This window comes from Nymphaea colorata, chromosome 9, assembly GCF_008831285.2.
Source record: "Nymphaea colorata isolate Beijing-Zhang1983 chromosome 9, ASM883128v2, whole genome shotgun sequence".
Lineage (NCBI taxonomy): Eukaryota > Viridiplantae > Streptophyta > Magnoliopsida > Nymphaeales > Nymphaeaceae > Nymphaea > Nymphaea colorata.
Window position 1 is genome coordinate 19,017,831 of NC_045146.1, and position 20,430 is coordinate 19,038,260.

Sequence of the window (20,430 nt, forward strand, 5' to 3'; positions counted from 1 at the left end):
CACCGTATCGTGTTGATCCTTATCATCCCATATTTTGCGATTAGGCCGCTTAGGATATTTTTTTTTTGTATAAAACAATAATCAGTATTGTTTCATTGTAAGTGCACCGATTCAGTCTGATCAAGTTTCAACTCTACCAGTGTGCATTTGGAGGTGTTATTTAATATATGGAAGTTGGTTCGTTGAGAACTTTGGCGAACCTGGTTTGGCAGCTGTAGGTGGTCAGTCACTGGTTTGGATCTCTGAGTCAGAGATGCCGGTCTTTTTGCAGGCGGTATCTACCGAGTAGTGTTTCAGAGAAAGTGAGGTCCGGTGAGCTGATTTAAGTCTCCTTTGGAGTGTATTTTGTAAAACTATTTAAGGAAAAAAAAAAAAAAAAAACCTATGCTTGTGTTTGTGTTAGCTGAACTTAGGGCTCATCATGAAACTACTTAAGTGGCCCATCTTTCAAGAGGAAAGCTCCAAGGGAGGCATGAATACCATTCCTAGAAAAAAACAACACCATGACAGTGCAAGAGCTGTGAATGACAAAGACATGATTTCATTAAAGAGACTTTGTCCTCCCTTAGCTCCTGTTTTCTCAAATGCAGATCAGATTGGTGAACACCCATAAAAAGCTCATGTTTGCAAACTAATGCACTCCTATTCAACCATTTGGATGTGCTCAGTATAGTTCCAATGGAAGTTGATGTGATCAATGTAGTTGATTTGATAAGAACAAGCCCTTGAATTTGCCAAGAGCCTGGCATGTACAAAGGACTTGAGAAGATCTCAAAAACTAAGTCATGCAATCTCAGGTTTTTAGACTAAGCATATTTTTGTACAAGAGAAATATTGAAAGTGTACTCTTTTCAAACCAACCATGTAAATCACATGGGATCCGATGCATTATTGCTGGTATATCGTGCCAGGTCACATATAGCTCACGTTAGGGAAGCAAGAAGTTCATCCCACACTAAAGAAAGGGTCCTGCTTGAAATGCCACCAATATAGATCTGAGAGCAATTGCTAATGAAATTATTTCAGCACACCTTGATAGTGCAAGCTCCAGGTTTAGGGCATGAATTGTCAACCAAAAATGTAAAAATGAGTCACATGGAAAAAATGCTAGCTAGCAGCGGAATGTATCTGGTGCGCATTTTAACATCCAAGAAGTACAATAAATATTCCATATAACCAGAAGAAGAAAATAGATCTTCTTCTCAAGAAATGGTCCAATCTTTTTCATAAGTCCTCGTAACAATGAACAGTTTCACTCCTGGATCTAAAAGAACAAAAAATTGTGACCAAGCAGCTGCTAAAGTGCAAAACGGGCATGAGCATGCCTCTCTGACACAAAATTTGATGTGATGTGAGGGCGGTCTTTCTCAGTGGAAGATAGCTGAAGCCAAAGCTTTGGTTTTCTCACTTGTAGGAATATCCAGATTTGAGAATATTGGGCTGTCCACTCCCACTCCCATTGCTTGCAAACCATTGTCAACGTACACGACATTCCCAGTCATAGCAGAAGCCATTGGTGATGCTAAAAATGCAGCTACGTTGCCAACCTCATCTAAAACATTTCCAATGAAGCATAAACATCTAGGGAAAAAGTTTCCGTTTAATAGCATTGTATGGGATTGGCATGATGGCATACCTGCTAGGAGTTCTTTCTGCAGTGGTGCGTTTGCAATTGAATAGTCAATCATCATATCAATGAACCCAATGGCCTTAGCAGCACGACTCCTTAATGGCCCTAAGTTTTAGAGAAAAATCATGTTTAACTCCCATATGCAAGTAATATGTTAATGAAACCCAAGGATGAACACTAGAGAGAGATCAGATCAGCAAAATGATCATGAGTTTCATAATTGATATTTTCAGAGACCTAGCCTAGATGGAAAATTACCAGCAGATATGGTATTCACTCTAACTTTGTGCTTCCTTCCTGCTTCAAAAGCGAGTACCTGCAAAGCCAAAGGAATGAACAGTAAGCTCAAGATATCTAACAACCCATAGTAAGTGTACCTGAACTCAGGATAGCTGGAATACCCTTGTATCACTCTCGAGGGCAGCTTTTGCCGAACTCATGCCACCACCATACCTGCTTGTTCCATGGGCAATAATGATAGGTCATAAAACAATAATACAATTGCATTCAAGTAAGGGTAGGAAATAGTCTTCATCATGAATACCCTGGAATGATTCGTTCTGATGCAATATATGTAAGAGATATTGAAGAGCCACCTGCAAAAATACTAATTTGATTCATGAGTATGTCTAGATGCATCAGATGCTCATGTCGTAATGAACTTGAATATATGTTTTTGATGCACCGCCTAGTAATTTGACAATAAATCTGAAAAAAAAGTTCGAAGATACTTTGATGCACTGTACATGCCTGGATTCATTATTGGAAGAAAATGCTTGAGCAAAGAAACATAAGAATAACTTGATGCAGAAATCGCTGCTAGGTATCCCCTCCTTGAGGTTTCCAACAATGGCTTTGTTACCTGCTATTGAGTAATTACTTAAGAATCCATCATGTACGATGGGAAAAAAAAAATGAAGCAGAAGTAGAACCGTACCTCTGGGCCATTAGCTAGAGAGTGTACAAGGATATCAATGGTTCCATAATCAAGTTTAACACATTCAGCTACCTCCTGCAAATAGATAAAACTATTTTTAAGAAAAAAGATTATTTGGTACAGTATGACACCTAAATTAGGTTAAATTTTTCTAAGCATGGTAAGGATAGCAGGTTAAACCAGCTTAGAAGTAGTTAAGCAATCACTTCTGAAGGCATCTACTTCAGGCCTTGTTGACACACAGAACAACTTCCCAGAATAGCATATAATAGTCTTCTTACAAATGTAAGAACAGTCTCATTTCTTAACACGTAACGTGGCTGCAAGTTTTAGAATGACAGCCCGTCACTTTGAGACCAATAATATGGATTTATAATAGTTCCCTCCTTTATGCCTTGACTACTCATATCATATGGTATGGCCCTTATAAGGAAGCAGTTTTACACAGTAGTAAGGATCTCTTTGTATATTTTTTTTATAATTGACAAGACAGAAGCCAGAGGGAGGATGGAACGCCTCTCCTTTTTATTTTTTCTCCCAAAAGCTCTCTCTCTCTCTCGCTCTCTCTCTCTCTCCACCTACAAGCTCCTTCGACCACTCTTTAAGGTACTACTTGACTCTACAAGGGTGTTCAATAGTAACATAATCATCAAAGTCTCTAATATATTGAAAATATCATGATATTATTATGCTCAAAATACATATCATTAAAGAAATATAGATTCTGAAACTATCACAATATTGGCAGATAATAGTGCAATAGTTTAGCAAGGTTTGAGAAAAAAACCATTCAGTTAATCTTGTACTTTTTATTTCTTTAAATGTTTTTTATATTTCAGGACAACTTTTATCATTCTTTTCATGTACCTTGCAAAAAAAGTGCTGACATATTCTTCAATTATTTATAGCTCTTTCGCTTTTTATATCTTTTCAATTTTTGAAATTTGTTAGACTTCTTTCAAGAAACACATTTTTTAAAAACCCTGAAAAAAAACCTTGTAGAAAATGACATTGTTCAGTTTAAAAGCATAAATTGGAAATATGAAAAGTATTACTGATACACAAAGGAACTGAAGAAATATGCAACTGTAGGCATGAGGATTAAAGGAAAAGCACATTAAATCATTCAACTGTAAAACTGAAAATCTGAGAGTGAACTGAGAACCAGAATGAAGAACAATTTGCTGGTTAACTGATTCATGAATGGATGGTGCCAACCAAATAAAATAGTAGTTCTTAAGGAAAAGAATGATTGTGATATCTTCTAATCAAGCATCACAGCAGCAAATCCTGCGGCGTAAAACAATATAGAAAGTGAACATTATGCACTTTAGATATTACATTGAGTAAACTTCTTTGATGTCTTGACCAATGAAAACCAAGAGAGCTTTTGATGAAACTTGATGGCCTGGCAAAAAGTAAGGCGCCTAAATGCCAAAGCAAGAATATATACCTGAACTGTCCAATTTGAGGATCCGGCATATCTTTTGTTTGCCTTGACCTGGATAAGTACAATCAAGTAACTACTCAAGATTCACGCAAAAGATAAAAGAGAATAGATATGCCAAGCAACGAAGGAAAGAAATTTGTTTCTAGTCCTACATCTTCAGGAACATCCTCAGGGCAGTCATAAACTGCATCCAAGGGATAGACTTTGGCTATTTCCATCAAAGAACCATTAGGCAATCTGTAAAAAGAATGGCAAGTTGTTGTAGTTCAGTAAGCAAAGTTTTGCACCTAAAAGTGGAAAAAATATGTAAATCTTTGAATGCTTACAAACGTGATTCATCAAATTTTCCACGTCTCAAGCTTGTCTCAAAGATGTTAAGCGCCTGCAAGTTCACAAGAAGGAAATTATGATAGAGAAAATCATGTTGATGTTTTAGACTGCTGAATAAGTGTAAAACAGTTTGATAATTTGACTTACAGGTACCCAAGTTCCAACCAGGATCTCAGCTCCAGCAGCAGCAAGGGATTTTGCTATTGCCCAGCCATAACCATTATCGTCAGCAACTCCAGCAATAAATGCCCTTTTACCTGGCACGCCCAAAAGGACAATCTTTAAAACAACAGGACACCAACTATAGGATCTATCGAGCTCGTCCATGTTATTGTCAATTCATCCTGCTGTTGGTATTAAATTTAAAGCTAAGGTGAAGTGTCACTGTGTCAAACTTGCGTTACTGTCTTTGTGTCAAATTGTGAATTCTTATAAAGGTTAAGAACAATGTAAACATGTGTTATCTTCCTTTAAACGATGGCAACCGTCTGGACTCTTTAATAATAAAAAAAATGAAACAAGCTCCAGAGAGTATCTGTGGTTCGAATTCAGGCAGGAGTGGCTAACAGAGCTAGACACGCAATTGAGATACAGGGAGCTCCCTCTGGTCTCAAAAGCTAGGGTCGGTAACTTTTGACGTTGAAAATCAATTAGGACTATCATCAAGCATCTGGTCTTCTTACGTTCAGGCACCTCATCCGGATGACAGACCATCTTAGAAAATAACCTATTTGAAAGAATGGTAGCTGGCTTGGGCTGCACACAGAATCGAGTACATTCTGACCTCTAAGATCAAGAGAAGAAACAGCGGAGGAAGCATTTCCATTGGCGCCAGCCATAGCTTTGGTGACATCCCTCTGACGCTTCTCAGCTTGCTTCACAAAGTACCTAGTCATTGTAGGCGCTGATGATATAAACGAAGAGCTCGAGAGCTTAATCTTCGAATATCCTCCGAAGTCAGCTCTAACCACAGCAAACCCTGGATTCCCAAGCCTGCAGGAAGGTACATAGGGCCTGAATGTAGCCATTTGGAGCTTTGATGCTGTTGCTGTAGCCATGCTCGACAAACCAAAATGAACCTCGATAACTATGGGAAGCCTGTTCACAGGACAACACGGATGAGTCATTTTTAAGCTCACCAAAGCTGGCCGCTAAAGAAGAAGGGTTTAAAAAAAATCCAAGAATGCGTTCCAGGCAAACCACAAGGAAGACAGAGTGACCAATAAAGAAGAACACATCAGCCGGTAACTCAACAAATTACTAGAACATTAATTAGAGCACAAAAAGCAGGAGAGAATTTTGTAATACCATGTGCATATGAAAAGCAGTTCAGTTTTGCATATTTCGGTGTTCCAAGTGCCATTTAAAAGCAGGTCAGAAAATAAGGTTCGGATCAGAGCGGTGACGAGCGATAGCAGATAAACCACAGGATCCCATGTAGAATGAACAAGAAGCAAAATTTTATAGTGCATTGTTTAAAACCAAAGAGGCCGAGTGCATTTCCAGACAAAAAAAACGGCAAAATCAGCACATTTTCTCAAAACATCGAACAGATGCCTCCAAACAAGCAAGCAAACATCTACACTACCATTATTTCCGCGAGCTATGCTCACTAGAACTCAAGCACACTTAAAAAAACAGGGTTATCCAACACAACGCCAAAAGAAAAATGCAAACGACGTTCCAAAATCAGTCCAAGCGGATAAAATCTAAGCTAAGGCCAGGCAGGCATTTTCATGGAAACCTGAAAGAACGAAAGAACAAAACCAGAAACAATCGCGGATATCAGACTGTCCCGCCGTAGAGAAAGAGAAACCACCGGACCTTTTCTGAAGTCTTGGAGGCTTATCTACCGTGCTCCTGCGACGCCTGAGAGCAGTTGCGGCGATGCAACCGAGGAGATTGGTGTTGCGGAGAGCAAGTGAAGACAGGTGGCGCCACCTCACTCCTCAGGGAAGCTGAAGCCAAAGCATGTGAGATGCTAGATCGAGTCAGTCCGTTGACAGGCTGAGTCGGGCCCCTCAAACGAGCCAAAGCAGCCGAGCTGCCTCCACCACCCAACAGTCAACGCGCTTAGATCCAACCTACTAATAAAAATATTACATATACTTTTGTTGGGACATGTTTTTTTTTTAATTATCTACAAATACTCGATAAATAAAAAATATATGCATAAATATCGTTGCTCGTATAACAACAATGACATACTCATACTATGATCACCGTATCAAGAATGCATGTGTATTAAAAACATATTTGTAAATAAACATGAAGAGGTCTTCCATGAAATTAAAGTGCAATGAAAAATGATAATTTATTTAAAAAATCAATTTGTTAACAACTTAACATGGTTGTCTTATCCATAAGCTCGCTGAATCGGCTGGGACTAGCTGAATGGAATTGAGTAATTTATTCCTTTTTAAACAGTTTAAATTTCAATTTAATAAGTGAGCATATGACATTTCAGAAACAATGTTTTGGAGTATTTACAAGATATTAAAACTGGGTTTAAGGAAAACTAGCTTCGATAAAACCTGGTCTTGTAAAAGAGAGTGAAAAACATAACCTTGGTCAAGTTAGTCCTAAGGCTTTTTAGGTTCTGTCACAAACCAACAAACCATGTTCCCAAAACTTAATTCAATTTTTTAGGTTATGAAATCAAATTTTCTTAAATCTGGGTTAGACGATTGTGTCATCCAAATGATCAAATGTTTTTCTGCCTTTGGGGTTTTCAACAATGATGCAAACTTCTTACCGTTTGAGTGAGAGAGAAAGTCATCCTTGCTTTAGGGTTTAGGATTGCGTTGATACCTCAAAAATGAGAGAGAGAGCCTATAAAATGAAAATGCGTAACAAAATTTAGCAACAAAATTTAGAGACAAGAAGTTCCTTTATACAAAAACAAAATAAAAGAATAAAATATACAAACAACAGCACAACAAAACATAATAAGAGGAGTGAGGAGAAAGTTGATAGAAGGACCGACATAATCATCCAACGACAAACAAAAGACAGTGTTATAACCGAATAGCAAAGTGGACATTCCCTTGCACAAAATGTGTTATAGATTCCGGCAATAAGAAGATCTTGAAGACCATATTGTTATGCTCCTCCCAAATGCGCCTATATGAGTCACAGCCAACAAGAGAGTGAGAAAATAAATCTAAAGGAACTGAATTTTTAGCTTTTTTTTTTGCTTATTTTCTCGAGTGCACTTTTTTTTTTTAATTTCTATTCTATAATCATTTTCTCCTCCTCATGATTGGTAAAGCAGACAAAATGGAAAATGAAATAGAAAAAATTGTGAAAAGAAGCCACAAGAAACAATAAACAAAATGAATATGAAAAAAAAAGGATCTTAATTAACAAGAGAAAGAAACCATGAAGTTTAGTCTCTAAACAGACTGATTTATATTATTTTACATATGTATTCTTTGAACGTAAGGCAAAGACAATAGAAAAGTTTTTATGGTAACCAAGTATGGGAAGGTTTTATATTAGACAACAACAAGAGCAAATTAGGGTACAATACATTTTAAGTGTAGACAAGTTTAAAATAGAACTTCGAATTATCATTAGCTTTGGAACAACTCAGTTTCAAAATGGAACCAGACTTTTGCTTGGGTGGTGGGATTATTCCTCTTGCTCACCTGAAATTCAAACATGATTATGAACATATATCCATGTCATTCTCATCATCAAACTGAGCCCTTGTGAAGTTGATTGTGGGTCAGCTCAGGTCCAAACTTGTTACCAGCGGATCCAAACCAGAGTGAGAAGATTCTAAAACCAAATGGACAACGATGGCTTTCCGAGATATTAGTCATCGGGGCCATGGACCAGTGCCGGTTAGATCCAAACCTCATGGACAAGAGATCCATACTCAATTCCATATCTTGATCAAATGGACCTCTTTCTTATCATTTGTTAACCAACCCGAACGCTATGGGGTTCATAATGGATATAATCAGATTCAAACCCGAATGGTTCCCTATTCGGAAGTCGGATCAAGGACAGGAAATGTCCTTGTGATCCAAACTAATTATAGAAGAGATCCAGATCCATAACCCACATGTGCCAGAGCTCTTCCCTAGACTATAAAACCCTCGTTTTGGTTGCCCCCCTTCTTCTTCCTCCTCAGCCTTCTCTGCGCCGCGCCTGCCGCCAGTTGATGCTTGCAGCCAGCCATGGTGCACGTTAGCTTTTATAGAAATTGTAAGCTCTCTCTCCCTCTCTTCACCCTTGCTGACTGTCTCTTTTCCTGCTTTTGCGTTTCTGGTATCCCGAATATGTGGATTGTCGCATGATTTGTGGTTTATCGTTACCTCTTGCTGCTGTTTCTTTTCTTTTGCCTAGGTTTTGTTGTGCTTTCCATGTTATCTTTTGCTCGTCTTTTGGGGATTTTTTAGGGCGGAAGTCTTTAAATCACCAGCTTTTTATCCATGGCATTGCTCTGGATGATCCATTTGTTCGAAAATCTGGTGTTAAGACAGGATATTCTAGTATTTTGAAGAATTATCATAGTCCCATTTTGCTTATGCTGGTTTTGCCGGTGGGTGGGTTTTCGCAAGCACCTCGTGAAACCTGAAAAAAATGGGACATTGCATTGTGCGACACGAACAAGTGGCCTGCCGTTGGTGAACAGAAAGCTTTTGACTTTTCGTTGTTAATTCCGCTTGTCGGTGTGTTGGAGGTCGCTTCTGAGGGCGTTCCTGGTCTTCAGTATGATTGTTCCTGAGGTGCAATCCTTAATCTGATTGTTTGTTTTTGGTGGCTGTGGTTGTTAGATGGGAAGACGTTCAAGAAGCCCCGACGTCCCTATGAGAAGGAGCGTCTAGATGCGGAGCTGAAGCTCGTCGGGGAGTATGGACTCCGATGCAAGAGGGAGTTGTGGAGAGTGCAGTATGCCCTCAGCCGCATCAGGAACGCGGCCAGGGAGCTCCTCACCCTCGATGAGAAGAACGAGCGCCGGATCTTCGAGGGAGATGCCCTCCTCCGCCGGATGAACCAGTACGGGCTCCTGGACGAAAGCCAGAACAAGCTCGATTACGTCCTTGCCCTGACTGTTGAGAACTTTCTTGAACGCCGTCTTCAGACACTCGTCTTCAAGTCGGGCATGGCGAAGTCGATCCACCATGCACGCGTCCTTATCAGGCAGAGGCATATCAGGTTGACAACACGAACCACTTCCGTCTGATTTTTGCATTCCATTTAAATTTCCAGAGAATCTCTTCTGTCAAATCAACATAAGATATTTCCTATAACTTTAGACAAAGTCAAAATCAACCATGAAAAACCATATATAAGAGGTGTCTTTATAGTTTATACACACAACACAAAACTACATATGCACAGGCACACATAGTGGTCAAAGTGCTTATTACTAGTTTTCATGTGTCCTTATTCTAGACGCAGTTCTTGTGATGGAGTGATTATTGTTACTTTGATGCCCATGGATAAATTGTGCCATCATTGTTGGTGTTTCATGGCCCTTTGTTGGAATTATCCTGTTGGTTGCCCTTTTTTTGGTTACTTTTCATGTCTGTGGGAAGTTTAGCAGCTCTAGGTTTGTTTTCCTGGTGTCGTGGAAGATTATGCGATCTTATGAGTTTGATAATCTGAATAATGTTCAGCATGGATTTCTGTTTGTTTATCTGCTGATTCTTTTGAACTTATGGAAGAAGCTTATCCGTGTGAACTTTCTTTATAAGAGTTTTTAAATTTTCTTTGTGCCATAGAGATTTGTGCATGTAGGATGCATATTCTTTTTCCAAATTGAGTTCAATTTTTTTGCTGCCAAATTCCAGATGTCATGCTTGGTATCAATGTTTTGTTTCACAAAATTCAGGGTCTTTAAAATTCACAATATTTTTGCTTATAGTTAAGTGCCTAATGGTTTGGAGCTCCAGAAAGCCAATATATGTTGAATCAGTCCAAGCTCTTTTAGCTTGGTTATTGATATTCTTGAAAATCAAGCTTCGTATTTTGTTGTTTCAGTTCAAAATTCCTCTTTGACTGATTATATTTGTTCCCATGTTTCCTTGTTGTTATGTTTGTTTCTCATTCTCTTGTTCTTCCTTGTTTGGTTGTGAGTTTCTAATCCTTTCCTTTGTTTGTCCTTTTCTGTATGTTTCACATGCTTCTCCTTAAAACCTCTTTTCATTTTTTTTAATCATAAGGGCTGTTATTAAGATCCTTATTTATTTTTCTTGTGCAACGTTTGAGTCATCTCTGATTGGAAACATTTTGCCCATTGTGCTTATTCAGAAGTACAAATGGGTAGTCAACATGTGAAGTATGAAGCAACTAAGAATCCATGCTATTCATGTTCTGTTTTTGGTATTCATTTAGACCACGCAAAATTTCTTAATTTTCATAAAATGCTGAATTATTTTAATTTTTTGAATGGCACTGGCATCATCCATCTTATGGTTATATTTGTTGGTTGGTTGAGAATTTTTCAAGTTTTTCAGTAAGTCAAAAATAAAATCCGAAGGATTGTGCTTGTAAAACAACTTTCTCCTCTTTCACAAAGATAATTATTAAGATGAACAATACCTAAGAATTGAAAACATAAAAGATATCTGGACAAATAATACTTGCTTTGTGATTTTTGCCCAAAAAAACTGTGTTTGATTTTTAAAATCTGTTGCTCAGTGTTGCTAAAATATAGCTTTATACCTTGGTAAAAGCCAAGACTTCAGTGTCAAACCCTGAGGTGCAACGCATCCTGCAGCTCAAGCTTCATTCCCATGATTGCTGAACCAGATGCAGCTCAAGCTTCATTCCCATGATTGCTGAACCTGGTTCCGGTGCTTCACTAAAGTTTTGGATACCATAAATCAGTGACCTAATTTCCTTATATGAGATTTCTCATTCCCAGTCTTAGGAACACCCTGAATTCCATAGAAATTTTGTCTCCTGTGTTCAGGACACTAGACGCAAGTAATATGCTCATTGAGTTTCTTGTTTCTGTAAACTTCATAGTGAATGGAAGCCATCTGTTCTGTTGAATTTGCAATTTACTTTTCTTTTTTGGCAGGGTTGGTAGGCAAGTGGTGAACATTCCATCTTTCCTGGTCCGGGTGGATTCTCAGAAGCACATTGACTTCTCTCTGACAAGTCCATTGGGTGGTGGACGACCCGGCCGTGTCAAGCGAAAGAATCTCAAGGCTGCATCCAAGAAGGCTGCTGGTGGAGATGGAGATGAAGAGGATGAGGACTGAGCTCCAAGCTGAAATTGTTGCCCCCTTTGTTCCTTTTAGTATCACCTCTATATGTTGAACTGTAGTTCCTCTCTGATTCCCTTCTGAACATCTATATACTTCTTTTGTGATTGCATAGTAGCATTCTATTTTTTTTTTATGTCAACTGCGAGTTAGATTTGAATATTAAATGTTTTCTGATAGTTCCTTCTTTTTTCTTTTGGATATTTTCCTTTTCTTTTCCCTTTAATAATCAGTTTAAATTTTTTGCGCTTATACTGTGTTTGGATTCTGTTCCGAGAGCAAGTTCTATGTAAACCAAATCTGCATAAAACAACTCAAGCTGGCTAGGTGGTGGGTGGACACTTAGCTAGCTGCTGCTGGTTCAGCTAAATGTTGAGAAATAGGTGGCTTTTCTGGGATGAATGAAGTGTTTGATTCATTCACTAGGAAAAGAACTTCCGTTATTTGGTTGGGTGATTGTTGACTGCGAAAAGGAATGCCCAGCTAATCTAAATCATGTTGTATTGCCCAACTTAGACTCACGAGTGTCTAGGGTTACAAGTGGTGATATCTGGGATGAATTGAAATAGGGGTACGAAGGAATTGCCTAGGGAACCTTAGTTCCTCATTTTCTTCTCAGTTCGTTGATAAATCTTATTCACTTGGGTTGAGGAAATGCATGGAGAGTTCTGAATTTCAAGGTTTTTTCTACTCTCTCAAGAGAGTGCAGTTCAGTTGGACCATCTGTGTCTAGTCGGATTGCATGTTCAGACGTTTCAATTAGCGGCACAGGTGTCAGTATTATAGTTGCCATTTATGTAAAACTTCTTACATATAGTTCTGTTGGGTCAGCGGCAGGAGTATCCCGCAGTTGTAAAGCTCCCCCTTTCCTCTAACCTCCGTGGTTGTCTTTGGGTTGGAGTTTTTATCAGAGACAGTTACGTGGTTGTCTTTGGGTTGGAGTTTTGATCAGAGGCAGTTCCGTGGTTGTCTTTGCGATGGAGTTTTGATCAGAGACAGTTCCCTGGTTGTCTTTGGGATGGAGTTTTGATCAGAGACAGTTCTCTGGTTGTCTTTGGGTTGGAATTTTGATCAGAGAGCGTACCTTTAACTTGCTATGATCTTCCACCCATCAATTTGGTATTGTAACATCCATAGAAATTAAACTGGAAACTGTTCTCACCAAACTCCCAGCCCAGCTAGTGTAATATGGAGCTTGTCAATCATTTCAACCTTATATTCAAGGATGTTATTCTTTTTGTTGGACTTTAGACGTGGTCCAATTTGGAGGCTTACATGAAGTTCTTGCCGTCAGCTGGGGGTACTCAGCTCCTTGTTTAGTAGCCTTTAGTGAAGTTGTAATTGGGTTTGAACATAAAACTGATCATTGTGCCTTTTTTAGCATGGACTTTTACATTCGGATCATGTTTATAGTGCAATAGTAGAGATTATCGTTAAGTGAAAAATTAAAGAGAACCCCAGCAAATTGGGTGAGGAGGAGTACTTCATCTTATTGTCACAAGAGAGCTAAAACTCTCACCCTTTTCTTCATCCTCCTGGGGTTTTAGACTTGTTTTAGATGTCTTGGAGTGATGTCCTCGCTGTGCGTCAACTTGCATATAGGTGTCAGAAAGTTGATGCTTCAAAAATTTAAAACTGAAATTAGCTGCTTATTTGCCCGTCTCCCTGAGCGTCAACTTGTATATAGGTGTCAGAAAGTTGATGCTTCGAAAATTCAAAAATGAAATTAGCTGCTTATTTGCCGCTGTCCGGCCCATTAACCTGCCAGCAAGTTGGAATCCAAAGACTCACCCACTAGCTAGATTTAAATGGATCAAATTGAGATTTAATATGACGACCAGCATTTTTTATTAGTGCAATATTGCATAATGCCCTCAGCGTTGGGTCGAGTTTTGATATCCAAAATGCAGAACTGAATAAGAATTTTTACACGTAATAACCTTTTGATGCCAGTTGGAAGCAGATGCCTATTGAATTAAGGAAGAAAATCCAGTATTGATTCAGATCTGAATTTTCTCACCAAATCCATATATTCGAAATGGTTATAATCAAACCATTACATCTCTAGCACAAAAAACTGGTTTTCATGGTAATCAGGGGATAAAATGCTGGAATTTGTCATCACATTAGTTCTTGACAGAAACTAGCAATAAGCAAAATAGTCTTGTTGGAATACATTATTCATCACATACTCAAAGAGAGAGAGAGAGAGAGCCTGTGAAATACTTCCTAGCTAGTAGCAAGACCATCTTTTTTAAGAAGGGTGGAGCACCAAAGTCCATAAGTCATGCTCATATGATCTTGGCAGGGGTGCCCCAGAATTCAAGGGACCCCTCAAGGAAATCGTAGTATCCACCATAGATGGCCAGACTCTTGTTGTCCACACGTTCCTTCACAAAGGGGTATGTCAGCAGGTTTCCAAGCGATACATTCACGGCTTCCTTCAACACATCCAAACAGCAAAGAACGAAGATGGTTAGCTCTAATTATCTCTCGGGCAGATTGTAGATATTCCTCGTAGAAGATAGAAGTTTCTTATGCTTGCACTTTCTCTATGCACTATCTAGATAGATTGACCTAAAGCCTTCAAAAGTTGAAGAAGTCTACAGTTTCAACACTCTCAAGGATAGTCAAAACAACATTATGGTTGATTGTGCATCTAACTCAGCTAGGTCGTTGGACTGCAGGTGAGCAGGAGATCCACTGCCTGAAGAAGACCGAAAGCCCCTCCATTCCTCTACCTTCGGGGTCGAGGTCATGTTAGGACCTGCTTGGGGTACGATACAGATACATCTTTCAACTTGAGTGTCCCCATCCCAAACTTTTTATGCTCTTGAGCAAGACAACATGCTTTTTACACGCTACTTGCCCAAGCAGCTAGGTGGATTGGTATAAAGCCTTGAAGTTGAAAGAGGTCTATCAATATGTTGGAAGCCCAGTCGAACATGACATGGTGTTCATACACCCTTTACAAATTGAAATATCATGCCAACTTTGAAATTGATGTCATTTTCCCATGAAAACTGTTCCTACTGGAATCACAATTGATCATGTGACTCCGTTTGTTCACAGCTCATGAAAGAATCAAAATCTTTCAAGATTTCATGTTCAACTCTTGAGACTCATTTCTCTTTTAGAATCTCATGAGAGAATGGTTGTCCCAAAATCTTGTGGGGGTGAATCTAAAGAGAATTGAGCAAGCATTTTTTCTATTTAAACTGGAGTTGTTTTTTCCTGCTTCTATTGTATTGTGGTTGTTACAGAAACTTGCAGGCAAAGAGGGCATACCATTTCACATTTGGCATGTTGGAGTTCTTCACCAAGGTCGGGGTAGGCTTCTTTTACCTTCTTCTTCGCCGGCAGACCTATTTTCACCCAGTTGTCGACAAAGCTACTGCAAAAGAACATTTAAAGACCACACAATCAATCAATCAAATTCTATTTGCATGATATCACAAAAACTAATTGAATCTGAAACCTAATCATGTTTTCCTGTTATCGCTTTTCTGTGATAACAACGAAGAGAACAAATTCAATAAATCTGTCAGAAAAAATAATACATAGTTTGTTCTCTTCATGTCCTGCCATCAATACAGCCTTCTGTCAACTGCTGCTGCTGGTGATGGATTAGAGATGTCCATCACGGAGGAACCAGATGGTTAAAAATGCAAGGGAACTAAGCTACGACTTGAGATTCAAAGATTAAAGATGCAGGAATTTACAAAACCAGGTTGTGGTCCTTCCATCTTTCAAACATATGAACCTTGTTAATCTAAGATCCTAAAATTTCAGATCACCTTGCATCAGAGATCCAAGGTAATGAAAACGCCGCCATACGGTGGTTTTGAATCTACAAGTAGATGGAGCAATCAACTTTTTCCTCCCAACTGTACGCAGGAAGAATTTGGCTCAGGCAAGTAGGGGCAGAGGCAGGTGTGAATTATGTGTGGGCAATTGCCCACACATGCCCCAAAAGCCTCTTCTTATTTCTATATTGACTTCACTGAGCAACTTTTTTTTTTTTAATTTATCTATTGGTGCCCTTTTAAAAGTTTTAAATTTGATATCTAGCGCCCAATAGCCAGAGTTTTCTGACTCCATCCCTCAGGCAGATATGCAAACGGTTTGGACCGATTATTATCGGGTAGCACCTAACTGGATCTCCCCTAATCAGATTAGGGCTCGGATTGGCTCAAATTTGAATTCTTAAAAAGCAACTCGGATCCAACAGGCGTAAAATTAACCGAATCATTGAACTGGAGTCCATGATTAGTATTCAGAGCCCGGTTTTCTTATCAAATCTGAGTAAATGCATATGACTTATATAAAGTAAGTTAATGGTGACTCCACCTATAGAGTCATCAAACTCATGGCCAATTCATTCGGGATAGTTGATTGAAAGAAAAACAAAAAAAAAGTGTGATAAGTATTTTCGTCAAAGTTCATACTTTTTTTTTCTTGTTTTTAGTTCAACCGTTTATCACAATGGATCAGATGACCCTCATGAGTAAGTTGGATGACTTTAAATAGCGAGAGCATATATATATATATATATATATATATATATATATATATATATATATATATATATATATATATATATATAATTTTTTGTTTGTTTACCTGCTGGTGGTGGCGTCATCTTTAAGTGCCATAAGCCCCTTTATTCCACCACATGAACGATGGCCAAGCACCACAATGTTTTGCACCTGTTCGAAAAAAGAGAAGGAAAATCAGAGATAGATAAAATGTATCAACAAAGCAAAAGAAAAGTGAAAAAACTCATTCAATACTAATCAGGAGCGGTAAAATTAGCATTATAAGAGTGTTTCCAGTGAAAAAGAATAGATGCAGATAAGAACATGTATAAATTTTTGCACCATTAAACTCGATTATCTGAATCCAAACTGTTTAAACTTTGAAGTTCTATCGGCTCACCTTTAGATGCGTGACTGCATACTCGATAGCTGCTCCCACCTCGCTCGATCGGACCTATTTTCAACAACTCAAGCAATCAAAGGTTAATAAAAATTATCTTTTTTTCAAAGAGGTGGAGGAAATATATTCCATATATTTTTTGGAATAAGGATATTGAGATTTTCAATAATATAATGTTTTTAATTAATAGTCTTATTTATTTAAACATGATTGATAACTTAATATTGGTGCATGCCATATTCTCTCTCCCTCGCGTTCACTTAAAGTTAACCTCCAAAGTTTACGTGGAATGCACAAGGTATGAATGACATTGTCAACGGCTATGATGTAAGTTTGAATATTTTATGTGGTTTATAAGATAAGCATGAATGTAGACGGGCATTACTATAGAAGTTTTGAATTATATATGAATATCACATTCAAATGTTACTAAATGTTTCGTTCAAGTGGTTCACACATGAGCAATCCTCATACTTCTTTACTAATGAAAAAAAAATTATAAAATCTAAAATCATGAAGATTAGTCAAACTCTTTTTATTAATAATTAAATAACTATAACGGACCTGATCGTAGGACGGAACCATGTTGGCGATGTTCCGGACCATGAAGGCATCACCGGGCTGCAGCTGCATCACGTTGGACGGGCAAACCCTCGAGTCGGAGCAAGCTATGATCATGTACTGCATGCAATTTGCAAACACACCCCACAGTTTTATTTTTCCCTTAACAAACATTTTATAGAATAATTCATCTAAAAAAATCTTACATATTCTAGCAAAAAAAATAAAGCTTTAAAAGACCAACCAAGCAAGATTATGCATATATTAATATGGTCACGGACCATGATCATGTTATGAGACTACCACTATGGCATGATGAGTTTCTTTATTTATATAAAATTCAACATCGTGGAGAAAGTCTTCCCTTAGATCCCGGTAGTGTGCCAATGAATATCCGGGTGGAGTCCTATGATTCTTATAATAAGGCTATAAAATTATTTATGTGGGCATGAATATACATATTTTATAATTTTAAATACGCGATTTCGTTTTACAAAACATTCTATTATGTAGTTTTAAAAATGATCGTAACCAGAGTCGATAATTCCAAGAGAAAAAAATGTAAAATATATGGGAGCCTTCTCGTGGCTATGTAGCAAGCTTCAACACAAGATGTAATCTGTCATACGTTATGTTGTTCCTAATGCTCATGTCATGGTTCAGGTGAAACTGCCCTTGGAATGAGCAAAGTAAAAGAACGAGCCAATGGCATCGAACGATGCGTTGTACGATTTTGACTGAGTAAAATATTTTTCAAAAGCCTCTACTGCCATCAGACAAGTAATAATGTAAGATACATGTTGAATCTTCCACCATAAATATTGTACGAAAGCAGAATGAGGTCTGAACTTTTCTTCTTCTTCTCCAATTACGCTACCATAAACTCCTATCGAGAAGAAGGAAAGGAAGAAGATGGACGAAAGGACAAATATCAAGTTGTAAAGATGTTGAAGAAGGAAAGGTAGAAGATGGATGAAAGATTACATATATGTATGTTTGTTCTTACCTTAGGCTTCTGTCCCCGTGAAAGTTCCTGGAAGAGCTTCGGCTTCTTCCTGCCAAGATCAGCCGCTGTCAGTAAAATAACAATAAGATCTCCTCCCAGGTGATCTTAAAGAAGGCAGCCGAGATCTCCAAAGTTGCATTAATTAAGCTATGATAATGATAAGCAAATGGATGCAAGAAGGGTAGGCGCTTAACTGGTAGATCTCCTCGTTGAAGTGCTGGAATCCTTCTCTAAGCTTGTCCAAAGGGCTGGTGGCCTCCATGAATTCGACGCCGGCCGCCGGCTGCTGCTGCTGCTGCTGCTGCTGCTGCTGCTCCAACTCCCCCATTACTAGGATCAGCAAAATACGTGAGAAATCAGACGCAGAATCGGACCTATTTATACACAAAGATCTTCAACCATATTGCTGATGCAGATTAGAAAATGACAGGAAATTAAAATAAATAAAAGAACTAAAAAACGTGGTCGTCATTCTGAATTAAACTCAATTAGGAAGTTGTTTAGGCAATTAATTAAAAGATGGTGATGGACCCAAATAGACCAAAGATTAGGGTCAAACCCGGAAAGGTCATCATTGTGAGGTGGGTTGATCACCTGGCCGGCCATGCAATTTGAAACGTCTTTTACTGAAAATAGCTACGCTCATCTCCCATGAAACTTTGCGTCAGAATTTGTTCTTCACGCCTCGTCAATTTAAAAACATTTGATAATGGAACGGACGGTCCTGATTGAATTGAATGTTGGTTTTGGTTGATCGGACCCCTTCAAAAATGGGCGTCACATATGACGACTAAACCGTCGCCGTAACTGTTGCTATACTCCATATTCTCTCTCTTGCTCTCTCCTGACTCCAACATAGGACCCCTAAAATGACATAAGATAACAACTATATATATATATATATATATTCAACTCTTCGTTTTGGTTGAATTTGAATTTCATATTTGATTCGTGAATGAGTTTGGACGGCCTAACTCTTAATTTAAATGCATATTTCTAAAGTCAACTTTGATTGAACGTATAAAATCTCATTCACGATGCAAATTTCAATATGATTAATCTTTTCGTGCCTGCATGTTTGAGCCCTCCAAACTCATCCGTGAAGTCATATAAGAACAAATCAGCTTATTGAAAATAAACCTTTACTCTATATACAATCCTTACAAGTTTCCTCTTATAGCTCTTTAATGTTTATAAATGACTTTAACTGTGGCTTCTAAGAAAGATTGTACGTCTGCTTCTGATATCATGCCTGTTAAGCGCAGAATTCTTGATTTCAAAAGAAACATCAGATACAGATTAAACCAAATTGGAAGCAAATTCCCGAGAACTGATAATTTCTCTTGGAAAGATCACTAACTAGACCCATTTTGATATTTGGCGTTTGAATAAAAGGAAGAAAATCCTTGGGAAAAAGTTTCCACGGTACGAAAACAAGAAGAAACTTTGATCAGAAGTACTGAGCAGTTCAACACAACGAAGAGAAAGTAAAGGGAGAAGAGGGGTGTGAACTCTTTCTGCTTGGAAAACTTTTCCTGCGTCTGGTTTAAGATCAGACTGAAAACATTCCGCAGGAGTTTTCCTGGGTAAATGTGGGCAATCTTTAATTTCCCGGACAAGGTCAATGTCATTTTAATGATCAAAATACATAAATGGGAATCACCATTTGGAGTTTTCCTTTTATTTCACGAGTGATTGTTAATTACCTGAGAAGCTCGCTTGGTCTCTGTAACAATGGCTTCCCTGGAGTCCTTCGTCGTTTCCTCTCTCTGCTGTTCTTTGAGTAAAGAAAATGAATAATGAACTATAGTTGTTTCCCCTCCTACAGATACCACAGAAACATGGCAATTAAACTGTAAGAAAGAGAAGCAACGATAGGTAAATCCCACAAAAATTGCCACACACACACAGAGAGAGAGAGAGAGAGAGAGAGAGAGAGAGAGAGAGAGAGAGAGAGAGAGAGAGAGAGAGAGAATGTCTAAGAACAATCGTGAAGGGAGGAGGATCGCTGTTTCCTACCCTCTCAAACCTGTTCTTCCTATTCTGTCACTACCACCTTCCTCTCTCGAAGAGGATCGTTGTTTCCTACTCTCTCAGATCTGCTCCTCTCCTCTTCTAGCACTGCGCCTTCTTCATCTCTCTCTGTCTCAACTGAAAATGGTGGTAATCATGTGATCTACATAAAATATACTGTTATACTTTTTTTTTCTTCTCTTAATCGATCAGATGGTGGCGATCATGTGATGTACATAAAATATACTTATACACTGAAAGTAGAGCCCCTTACGTGTGTAAATTTATTGGACACTGTCATCTTTTTGACGGAAGCGACACTAAAACTGAGGACTT

The 20,430-nt window shown here is 38.4% G+C and overlaps 3 protein-coding genes across 5 annotated transcripts; 1 reads left to right on the forward strand and 2 right to left on the reverse strand.

The window, feature by feature from the left end:
* Positions 1-1,098: 1,098 nt before the first annotated feature.
* Positions 1,099-6,329, reverse strand: LOC116261443 (enoyl-[acyl-carrier-protein] reductase [NADH] 1, chloroplastic-like). Of its 3 annotated transcripts, none has more exons than XM_031640193.2 (13): positions 6,172-6,329; positions 5,132-5,445; positions 4,495-4,604; positions 4,344-4,399; positions 4,170-4,254; positions 4,021-4,068; positions 2,568-2,642; positions 2,381-2,492; positions 2,175-2,226; positions 2,032-2,083; positions 1,889-1,946; positions 1,637-1,735; positions 1,099-1,552 (listed from the first exon to the last, which is right to left on the reverse strand). In XM_031640193.2, exons 2-13 carry the CDS (start codon positions 5,403-5,405, stop codon positions 1,368-1,370), a joined length of 1,206 nt encoding a protein of 401 aa, XP_031496053.1. In that variant the 5' UTR covers positions 5,406-5,445; positions 6,172-6,329; the 3' UTR covers positions 1,099-1,367. The 3 variants fall into 3 exon arrangements, with proteins under 3 accessions (XP_031496053.1, XP_031496052.1, XP_031496054.1); XM_031640192.2 differs by having other exon boundaries at positions 6,092-6,213; XM_031640194.2 differs by having other exon boundaries at positions 6,115-6,212.
* Positions 6,330-8,444: 2,115 nt separating this feature from the next.
* Positions 8,445-11,755, forward strand: LOC116261448 (40S ribosomal protein S9-2). The gene is made up of 3 exons (XM_031640202.2): positions 8,445-8,562; positions 9,135-9,516; positions 11,390-11,755. The coding sequence occupies exons 1-3, from the start codon at positions 8,535-8,537 to the stop codon at positions 11,571-11,573; spliced, it is 594 nt and encodes a 197-aa protein (XP_031496062.1). The 5' UTR covers positions 8,445-8,534; the 3' UTR covers positions 11,574-11,755.
* Positions 11,756-13,650: 1,895 nt separating this feature from the next.
* Positions 13,651-20,226, reverse strand: LOC116261446 (carbonic anhydrase 2-like). Its single transcript, XM_031640200.2, has 9 exons — positions 20,101-20,226; positions 19,788-19,903; positions 18,276-18,411; positions 18,082-18,130; positions 17,079-17,195; positions 16,515-16,568; positions 16,200-16,285; positions 14,865-14,970; positions 13,651-14,017 (listed from the first exon to the last, which is right to left on the reverse strand). The coding sequence occupies exons 3-9, from the start codon at positions 18,407-18,409 to the stop codon at positions 13,868-13,870; spliced, it is 696 nt and encodes a 231-aa protein (XP_031496060.1). The 5' UTR covers positions 18,410-18,411; positions 19,788-19,903; positions 20,101-20,226; the 3' UTR covers positions 13,651-13,867.
* Between the last annotated feature and the right edge of the window lie 204 nt (positions 20,227-20,430).

Coding starts and splice junctions, on each gene's coding strand:
- LOC116261443 (XM_031640193.2), bottom strand. CDS start 5,405: ATGGCTACAGCAACAGCATCAAAGCTCCAAATGGCTACATTCAGGCCC. Junction 4,605..5,131: donor TTCTTCTCTTGATCTTAGAG/GTCAGAATGTAC, acceptor TGGGCGTGCCAG/GTAAAAGGGCATTTATTGCT. Junction 4,069..4,169: donor CTGAGGATGTTCCTGAAGAT/GTAGGACTAGAA, acceptor GTACTTATCCAG/GTCAAGGCAAACAAAAGATA.
- LOC116261448 (XM_031640202.2), top strand. CDS start 8,535: ATGGTGCACGTTAGCTTTTATAGAAATT. Junction 8,563..9,134: donor CGTTAGCTTTTATAGAAATT/GTAAGCTCTCTC, acceptor TGTGGTTGTTAG/ATGGGAAGACGTTCAAGAAG. Junction 9,517..11,389: donor ATCAGGCAGAGGCATATCAG/GTTGACAACACG, acceptor CTTTTTTGGCAG/GGTTGGTAGGCAAGTGGTGA.
- LOC116261446 (XM_031640200.2), bottom strand. CDS start 18,409: ATGGGGGAGTTGGAGCAGCAGCAGCAGCAGCAGCAGCAGCAGCAGCCG. Junction 17,196..18,081: donor CACGGGGACAGAAGCCTAAG/GTAAGAACAAAC, acceptor AATTGCATGCAG/TACATGATCATAGCTTGCTC. Junction 14,971..16,199: donor GATGACGCCACCACCAGCAG/GTAAACAAACAA, acceptor GTTCTTTTGCAG/TAGCTTTGTCGACAACTGGG.